General features: G+C 36.7%; 1 protein-coding gene across 5 annotated transcripts in view; it reads left to right on the top strand.

Annotated features, from left to right (window-relative positions):
* The window catches only part of LOC121526987 (WD repeat-containing protein 37-like), a 39,695-nt gene that overhangs the window by 1,432 nt on the left and 27,586 nt on the right, over positions 1–10,677 (top strand). For 2 of the 5 annotated variants that reach the window (XM_041813608.1, XM_041813603.1), the window contains exon 2: positions 1,732–1,987. In XM_041813608.1, coding sequence (XP_041669542.1) covers positions 1,835–1,987 — 153 coding nt within the window. In that variant the 5' untranslated portion in view covers positions 1,732–1,834. The other 3 variants (XM_041813605.1, XM_041813606.1, XM_041813604.1) reach the window with 3 other exon arrangements.

Genomic DNA, 10,677 nt, shown 5'->3' with positions numbered 1-10,677 from the left:
AAATACGTCACCAATAAAATTCGTGATGTGTCCACATTTGGCTTGAAATCCTCATACCTGTCAAACTGAGGAGAAAGATGAAGGTCCATTTATTACTCGACAGCATGTTGATATTTTAAAGTTTGAATGCTTACCCAATTTAAGATCGACTCATGAACGTTTAAGCTCATCAATACTGCTGTTCCATTTCATATATGAACGCTAGAACCCAGAATGAAGGTGATGCACGGTAGCTACCTTGAGCTAGCTTGTTTTCAGTGTTCCGGTTTAAGTAGTGACCGTGTTAACTGGTGACTTTCACCCGAATGCATATGTGGTTGTCGTAGTTACAGAAGATAATTTAGACGTGAATTTTACCTGTAATTGCTTCTTTGTTAACAGTTTCCTTAAAAATATTATTCGTTGAATATTTCTGACTTAACTATTAAATATATGAATAAAGACAGATTTTAGGATTTTTTCCGTCCTTTGTCGTAAGTACGACAGCCCGGTCGGATTCGACTTGACGTCTCCAGTTAACATGGTCACACGTCAAACGGCAACACTGCTGATATCAGTGAGCTAGTGACAGCGGTGAGTGTCCTTTTCTTATTTATGTCAAAAATATAACCATAATGTGTCACAAGGTCGCATGGTAGCTACACTGATTATTTATCTTGGAGAAGGAATTTACTGTGTCCGTTTACCAGTCACAGAAGTGAATAACTTTAAGCAATTTAGATGAGTTCTGACGGGTCTCAATATGCAAGTTTTAGTTTTTAACATGGGAATAAACGACATGTATTCCCTGTCCTGTTGGTCATTTTATTAACAACAGTCGCATGCCTTTGTAACGACAGCACGACCCTGCAAATCTGCCCACCAGTTCTAAGACCTTGAGTCTGAACTCCATTTAAAACACCGTGTGGTTTAAAATAGCACAAAAACGTGTTTTGTCAGGCTTTAACAACTGCTAATAGTTGTTTTTTTGTGACCTATATTTTACTAAGACATGCTCATTAACTATTATTTTAAATATAATTGCTTCAACCTCTTATGGACTAAGCTGTTACTGCACAGCAGTTTTAGGGAGTTCCTACACCAACAAGTGTCAGACTCAGAAAATTTATTTCAAATTAAACTGGATTATTTTTCTAAATCAGTTTGATATTCAGGTTTGTCCAGCTCTGAAAAACATTTATTGCAAACTTAATTGCTGTGAATGTAGTGCTGTGGTCAAACATTGGTTTATTAAAGCACATAGATTGATAAATGTCACATATTAACTGCTGGCAGTTGAGACTTTGGATCACATGGATTTTTCTCAACAATGCTTATTTATAGTGAGGAGTTTTTATCCATAATTACCTTCATTATTTTTCTCTATATGAGTGTTGTGGAATGTCAGGATTTATACGCTTAGCTTACAATATGATATGTGTCAGGATACTGGGTTTAATCACATTTTTTTGCAGTTTCATGATTAAAAAACAAAACAAAAACAAAAAAAATACAGATCTACAGTCATATTTTTAAACAAAAGCTGCTGTTAGAAAGAGGGGGAAGAGAACATTGTCTATATTTCTTATACACTGGCAAAGTTTGTGTTTAAAAGATATTAGTATGTTTGATTTGTCTGTTATCATGACAACCCTAATATTAATTGGTCTGGATCCCTACAGGGAAGCCAACCCTTCACCTTGAGACTGTAAACCTGAACTTCACTTCCTTTTTTTTTTTTGTCACCTGCAGGCAGTTGGTGATAACCTAATCCATCCAGGGAGCCTGGCGTTTGTTTACCTGCTTCTCAGGTAAGAGGTGAGCAGGGGGCAGGGCCACCTAACAGGTAGGAGGGATGCCTGTTGAGGGAGGAAGCAGCAGTGGCTCTGCTTCTGCTGTCCGCCACCCAAAGCAGAAACGCAAAGCTCACAGTTTGTCTATCCGGCGCACTAACAGCACAGAGGAGAGGACGCCAGGCATCACGAGAGGAGACATGCTGGAGGGACAGGTGAGATACACTCAGACACGTGCTTTCACTCTCTTGAACACACACACACCTGTGCACTCAGACTGATAAACATTTTGGTAGAGATGCCATTAAGACGACACTAAACCATGTAGTCATAATCAGTTTAAAAGTTAGAGAATACTGTTTCACATTTTGATTGTCATGCTGTTGTATTGTAGTAAAACTGTTGTTTGTCAGGACAGTGACTGAGTACAGTACCAGCCGGTTTGGCTACATTGCTTTTATTTTATTCCTGGTGTTGCGACATCCAAAACTCCATGCTACATTGTGTTCTTCTGCTTGTGGTTTCTCTTGAGAGGAAAAGTTGATATTTGTTTAAATACCTAGAGGATTGGTTTCATCTAGGGTTGTCACCATACAACAGTTTTAGACTTTGATAACATACAATTAGAAATTAAATATTATCAATACCCTTTTCAACAGCAAAAAAGATTGCAGAGTCACCTTTTTTAAAAATTTCTTCTGTTGATTTAGCAAAAAAGGCTGAGTTTACTCACAATTTTGATGGGTTCATGTGTAATCTAAGCCCCTTCCTTACCAAAGAGTATGTTCCAATAACACATGGTTTTGAAAAGCATTGAAGTATCAAACAACCTTTGGGTCATGCATTTTATATCTTCTGAATGGAGTCTAATTGATGCAGGATTTTTACACAGATTTGTTCTTGTTAAAGAGATGAAACATTGTCAAATGAACAGAATGTTAATGTTAATTGTTTTCTTGCTTGAATGCATTAAAATGCTGACATGTTAATTCTGCACCCCCTGCACTTTTGATACCATATTTTCATAAACATTCAGTCTCTGGTATTTTTAGTAAAGATGTTGTCAAAAGGCAAACACAATTTTTACCATAAGCTGATGAGAGAGAAAGAGAAATATGTTTTCTCTGCATTTTGGACAATGTGCAGGAGGCCTGATTTCTTTAGTAATTGAAATAAATAGCCCAAGATCTAACATCTATTTTGGTTGCAGTGGTATAAAGATCATCTGATTTTCACCAAATGATGATGAAGTATCTGGATCTTGTATTGTGACTATTAGGTTGAAAAATCCGGGAACATTTTTTGATATAAAAATGATACAAAATACGTGACTTTTACTTTTGAAGGTATCAAAAATGGCAACGTTTCTGAAGACAAAAAGCGGACATACAGTCACAGGTTCAACCCAAAGTCCTCACAAGCAGAGTGAGATGGAGAGAGAGAGAAAGCATGCTGCATTGCACAATCAAAGACAGTGAGTGCCATCAGAAACAAACTGAGCAGTGTTATCAAGAAAGACATCTTTTTCAGCAGTTTTACAGCAGTTACATTTTAAAGCTCTTGAAATGTTTAAAACTTAAAAACACAGCAACACGTATGCACAGAGGGAAGATTCAAGATTTAGTTTGATTACTGCAGAAGAACAGCTGATTTATGCCTGATCTGTCTCTGATCCACTCACTGTCATGGCTTCTGCCCTGCTAACTGTTTCTCCAGCCAGCAAATAAAGTCTATTTGGTCTCTTAAGCTTCTTAAGATGTACACAGTAATGCTAGGTTCTCTTACTGACAAATACATAGCAGAGCAGAGACAGTGATGTCTCCTTGTCCCTAAAAGTATTTCTTTATGTCCCAACTTGACTGATGACTCCTGCACACACACTGACGCCCATAAAATATCAAAAATGAATAATAAGAATGTATTTATTAAACTCATAAAACCTAGTTTGGATCATAGCCTGCTCAGCTGTGATTTGCTGTCTACATGTCTTGAGAGCTCTGAGAGTAGTAAATTATTAAGTCACCCTCTGGTTGACAGCACTATGCAATGAAAACATTTCTAAAATCACTCCAGGCATTGTTTTCTAACCTGCATGCTCTTTAGCAAAGTTTTCATTCTAGCACAAACCGAAAAAAATAAACACACTCAAACAGATACTTCTTACAGAGCCATGTAGGCCTCTTACTTTAATGTAGGTTTGGCTCTTCTTCTAAACTTGTTCATGCATATTAGCAACCGATTCCTTTTAGCTACAGCAAAGGAATCCACTGTGTCTTTTCAAGCTCTCTGGTGCCATCAAGTTAGTGATTAACTTACTTCATATGTCAAAACAGAGCAGCAATTGATTTTTCTCTGCTGAAACGAAGGACAGTAAGCCTTTATAAATGAGATGGTGTTTCCTGATGCAAAGCTGCTGCGGTAAACTATCTTCAGTGCTTGGTGATAAAAGCTGTTATATTTGATCAAGAACATCCTGGCTGTTAACTTGTTAGCTGGGAGTTGGCTGTGGAGAGATATTTATAAAAGTGCTGAACAAAGAGTGTGCAGTTTGGATGAAAGGGCTGTCACAATATCAGTATTTTACTGTTTTTATTTTAGGATTATTTTTTGGGCTTTTTGTTTTTATTGGATAGGACAGCCGAAGAGAGACAGGAAATATGGGGACAGAGACTGGGGAAGACATGCACCAAACATACCCAGAGACTGGGAATTAATCCTATGACTGGTGGGTTGTCTTAGCATATGGGTGCACACTCTATCAGCTACGCTAAACCAGCGCCCACCCTTAGTTTAAACTTTGATATGATATCAACAAAAGTCAAATTATATCAATATCTGTTTCAGCACTGTAACAAACTTTCAGCACGAAATATTTGATCATTTGTTTTTATTGATACCGAATATTATGTTGGAAATTGTTGGGGAAGTGTTTTTGGGCTGGTATCAAAGTATTAAAGTAAAAAAACCTAAAAGCCTTTTCAGAATATGCCATTGTTGAATTTCTGCATAGAGCTGTCACAGTACACACATTTTGAACCTAATTATAAAGTCAAATAATACTGATTCCTGTTTTGATAGCAAGCCAAGAAATAAATAGAGGTACAACACACTGAACATTGAGTAATTTCTAGCTTTTGATCATCAAAAATAGCACACGTATGTTGGCAGTGTTCTTGCACTGAAATGTTGCCAATGTTTTTATGCAACTGTGTTACGAATAGCTTTGTCTTTGCAGTATCTTTGCTATTCTTTGTATTTCTATCATTTCTTTTTCACTCTAGACTCTAGACTCAGGATGTTCCTAGGGGACTTATGCCAAATCCAGTTAAATGCAAAATTAAGTCCCACCCTATCAACTAGTATATAATTAATAAAATGATCAGAAAACGGTCAACAATTAGCACAATTTATTTTACATGGGATATCGGCATCTGCAGATCAACAAAGTGAAATGGGCCAGCTAAGTGTGGCCAGTCTTCATATTGCTAGCACTTGCTGGTTAATGTCCACATACCTGAGCTGAGTGTGTTTATACGGTGCTTTAGTAAAGGGGTAAAACATGAGTGTAATACGACAAAGCTGACACACAGCTTTATCTCAGTTTTCTAGATCCAATACTGCCAACCTACACTGCTCCTATGAGTCATAATCAACACTATTCTCTATGCTTGTAAGCATACTGTACAGCTCATAGAGCATTAATGGAAGTAGAGTAGTAGCTTTTAACTGGAGCTACACAAGCTACTATTGATTGGTAGCAGTTTAAACAGAGCCTTTGAGCAGGAATTGTGGGCCTGGATATATAAATAACATATGATCAATAAATTGTTCAACTGTCTACTAATTCTGGTAGCAACTATCCCGGTTATCGAATTTGATCATTTAGCTGCCCAACCTTGCACACCCCTACTCTCGATATCATAGAAAATAATGGCATTCTCTCAGTGAATCTTCCTGGTTTAAACAAAATTGAAAGAAAGATATATTATGTTTCATACTGAATTATTGGGTAGAAGTTTTCACATTTTGCACCTCCAGATCCTTTCCATATTTTGTTTTGATAACTCTGGCTGCTTAGCCATAGCAAAAAACATCTGAAATACAAGTCACCCCAGGAAGTAAGCCACAGTCTATTTTTTGAAGTCTTCTAAAGGGAAAAAAGGTTTAAACAGTCTCCATGTGTGACAATTTCCATTGTGTTCATCAAAGTTCACCATGTTCAGTGTGGAGTTTGCGCGTCTAGCCACATGGTAGTTGAGCTCTCAGCCTGCAGACTCAACAGGAGTCGTGCTGCCCTCCTCTGCCTGTTCCTCGTTGTCTTTCAGTCAGGAGTCTTCTCAACTAAACTAACTCTCCATAAGAATTTGTTTACTCTACCGCAGTGTTACTCAAATGGCATTAAATGGCAAAATGCAGCTTAAATGGGTGCAAAGTGGCAAAAAAGGAGGGGGGGGGGCAGGAAAAAAGTGGCCAAAACTGATTAAAAAGGGGAAAAACGAGATAAAAGTGGCAAAAATGGGCAAAAAGCGATTAAAAGAAGTGGCAAAAAGGGCTAAAAGCAGCAGAAATTGATTAAAAGTGACAAAAATGTAAAAAAAGAAAAAAGGGGGGGGGGGGGGCAAAAAATTGCAAATAAGGGCAATGGAAATATACAGAGAAAAAATAAAGGTTTACATTTAAGTCTTACCATTAAAACCTACTGCATAAGTGTGGGAAACAAACTGCTTAATGTGACTTGCAATGGTTAAATTCTGCACCCTTACCAGCCAGATGCACCGGTTTAACATCAGTATAAACCGATATAGGCCCTGTTAACAAAAAATGGCCATCGACCAAATTATGTGGCTTAAACAATAAGTCAGTTTTCAGTATTTGTGTGTCCAGACAATTTTATGCTGGCATATCTAGCTGCTGAATCAAAAAAATATTTTACATGGCAGAGGAAGTTGCCTGTAGAACAAATTTGTATCTTTTTTTTTTTTTTACAGTCAAATGTGACAGAAAATGTTGACATACTGAAGTTTTATACCAAAAGAAGTATCGGTATTGGCAAAATTGTTATTTTAACCATGGGTATCAGCATCACCCTTAAATTTCACAATTGATGCACCTCTAGTTGCTATGTGTGCTATGTGTAAAATAGGTATTAAAAGTGTGTCTTATACGTTGTAGTTTATGGTTTTTGTGCAATGAAGAGAGGAGTTTACCTTCAAGTTTTACTGCTCTCTCAAGCCTCTTTCTATAGATCTTGTTTTTAAGGCTTTGGCACTTTCAATACTATCTTTCATTATAATATCAGAAATTATTTTCTTTAAAAGTTTAGTATAGAAAATTACTAAAGTATCAAACATTTTGAAAACCTTATTACTGCCAAGAGTCACACTGAAAGAGTCTTGAATCCTAATGTTTAGTCTTAAATATTGTGATACCTGATTTTTCCAGCATTTCCCAGCCCTTCTTTTGACCATGGACATCATTAAAGCCTTTACTTTCTCTGCCCTTGAGTTATCGGCCTCTAACCAGAGCTCAGCTTGCAGCAGCCTGTTGTCTCATCAAGTTTTAATATGTGTGCTTGTCCAGGTCTGATGAGTCTTTTCACCAGACCTTTTTGTCTTTTGCCAAACATACTTGCTTTGTTTATGCTACCCCTTTGCCCCCTGTGGCACACACAGACAGCCTTATAAGCCCACATATATAACACGCACACAGCTTTATAAACCCACCTATTTAACACACACACTGCTTTTTCCTCTGCTGCTCAATGCTGTCATTATTAGTCGGAGTACGCGGCAGGTTTTAGTGCCACATCTAAGCAGCTTTGAATTCATAAGGGCCGCCTGTTGTGTGCTCATTTACAGAGTGTGTTGACAGAATGGTCAGGCGGTGAACGTCACTGTGACAAACTGTTGGTTTTGAACGTGTGCCAGAAGGAAGAGTGACAGTTGAGTGTTTGGTTTCCTGGTGTTTCAGGTGGCTCCAGGAGCTAGCAGCAGCTCTCAAGGCGAGCTGTCAAACGCAGCCTGTTAAACCCTTTGTTTTCAGGGTGGATTTTTACATCTCTGAATGGTCATGTGGTGTAAACTGGTGGTCAGATAGTTTCTGGGTGATTCTAGGCGGCCAGCATGGAGGTAAGTCAGAGATGATGAGTTTGTCATTGATATAGTTTTTGTGTGATTTAGCTCTGATGCTGAGTTTTACAAAGTAAGTGGTTCATTGAAACGGGTAACATACAGCTTGTGTTTGACTGCAGATAAAACCAGACTGTTGCTAGTCATCATAAAACTTCAATACTGTATCTGTCCGCAGCAGTTTTAAAATATACAGCCTTTTTCTAAGTGTCTGAGTTTATTATTCCAAGACAATTATAGAGGCTTTGAGGTTCAGAGTTTTTAGCCATCTCATTTCACATATTACATTATAGCAGAAAGGAGAAAACAAGAAAGGATCTGTAGTGAATAAAATGTGGTGACTAGTGCTTAATTTCAACACAGATCCTGAGGTTTATCTGTGTTTACTGATAAGAACCTGGCAGTGTGATGAAGCTCAAGATGTAGAGCAAATTAATATGTTCTAACAAGTCAAGTAAGGCCTTATGTTGCCATTTTTACCATTTCTAATTAAAAATCTAACACTGAAAAGAAAATAAATGTATCTTACTTTGAAATAGTTAAAACTACTTTTGATAGCACTTTTTTTTTTTAAAACCAGTGGTTCTCAACTGGTGGCTTGGGATCCAAAAGCTGGTCGCAGAGCTGTTTTCAGTGGGTTGCCCATATATGCTTGTAAAAAAATGGCAAAATCTATGATTTATAGGGAAGCCCTTAGTGGACATACATCCATGGATTTTTATTTTACTCTGTTTTGTCATGATGACAGTACATTTCAGCCATTTTCTTAAGCTCATAAAAGATTATCTTGTTATCTTGAGAAAACAGACCTGATTTTTCTGTGATAACATGCTAATTTCCTGAGATCTCTATAAACAATCAAAATGTAGATATTATAATGGAAAACTGAGTCAAATAAAATGTATGAATGCATGTTCATCCAAGGGCCTCTGTAATGATGCTCTTTATAAATATGTTTGTTTTCTCAGGTCTCTCTGTCCTATCATATTTGGTTCCATCTTAGGTCCAAACTGCAGCATTTTCTGGTGGTTCCAGTGGTTTCTGACGCTACACCAGTTGAGAACCAATATGCCAAACGACACAATCTGTTATTTTATTGATTGATAAGTATGGAAATGCACAAAAACTGAAAGACAATAAAACTTTAAATCTTCATACATATTTGAGCAAGCAATAGCTGCAACAGAAGTAAGTAAGGTGTACAGTGCTTAACAAATTTATTAGACCACCTGTCATATTTGTCTCAGAGACCATCCAGCATCGTGAAGTGCTTTTATGCGGACTCTTTCATCTTCAGTGAGCTCTCCACGTTTTACCATTTTGAACAGGAATGAGGGATTTCAAACTGAATTCACCTTTTATACCCAAATTTGAGCCAGCTCACTGGGCTTCTCTGAGAAGTCAGAAATTAATCAAGCATAACATTCAACCACTAAAACTCATTTTTCTGTTCAGGAATGCAAGTAAATAACTATAATTTGACATATTAATCAAGAAATATTAATGTGCTTTACTATTTTTTCAGTTTTATGTAAATCAGTGAATTTGAAAATTCATGGATAACGACAGTAATTATATTTTAGCATTAAAAATATCTTTTGGGTTAAAGAGCTTCTACATATTGGTGCATTAACCATTGCAGAAACATGAAAAATGATTTTGGTAATTACCAATGCTGTTAATTTAAGGCAGCGGTGGCATAAACCTTACTTCAGGTGGTGGTCTAATAAATTTGTTAGGCACTGTACATTGTAGTAATACACGACCGACATTTTGGTACAAAGATGTTGGCCTGGAGCTCATGTGACTTTTGGGGACTTTAACTATTAGATCCACACCAGTAAATACGACATTGAACATCTTAACTTATTTCATGAATGTTAATTAATCAGTAGTCACTGGTTAATCAGTATTCCTGGCTACCATTACACCATGAAAACAAAAGAACACTCCAAAAAAATGTTGATGTCTGGACCCTAAATAGAAAAACGTATTAAACAAAGAGACAGGACAAATCAAACACGTTAGAAAAGTACATCATCGCAGAAGGATTTACATGCATACATCTTATTTTACTCAATTTTCCGAAGATATCTTGAAGTTTGGTAATTTCTCTAAGAATTTTGTCGTTACCTTGGATAAACCAGCTTTGTTTGCTAACAAAAGGGAGATAAATAGGTAGAAATCTTGAAAAACATAATTTCACTTGTTATCATAGGAAAAACAAAAAATTACATGTATAAAATCACTGTATGTCCATTTAGACCTTCTGTAGATAGAGTTTTTGTCTTTTTTTTTTTTCCTGACATACATTCGCGACCCATTAAAATGAGCTTTGCAACCCAGTTTTGGGTCCCGACCCACCAATTGCGAACCACTGCACTAAGGACTTCTGGACTTTTTAACCACCAATTTTTCACGGACAACTATTTGCGACCCACATTGTTTTATTTCATGTAAACTGCCACATCACAAAGAAACAGGAGAATAAAATCAGAGTAAAAACTGTCTGGAGTTTCCCTACTAAAGTTTGATATTTTAAGAAAGAAAAGAAAAGTTTCAAACATTTGGTGTCTAGGAATTCTAATTGTGTTGCATTGATACTGAAACAGGCATCAATATGATTTAATTTTTATAATGATAATCTAAGTTTAACTCTCTGGTATTGTGACAACTCTAGTTTATCGTCATAGTTTCAGATTGATCAATAGTGTAACACAATTTACAAAACACAAGAGCTCATGACTCTTTATAGGTTTAATACAGTTAACAATTTC

This window comes from Cheilinus undulatus, linkage group 19 (assembly GCF_018320785.1).
Source record: "Cheilinus undulatus linkage group 19, ASM1832078v1, whole genome shotgun sequence".
Classification (NCBI taxonomy): Eukaryota; Metazoa; Chordata; class Actinopteri; order Labriformes; family Labridae; genus Cheilinus; species Cheilinus undulatus.
Note: the sequence above shows the minus strand (reverse complement) of the source record. Positions and strands in the feature narration are given on the sequence as shown.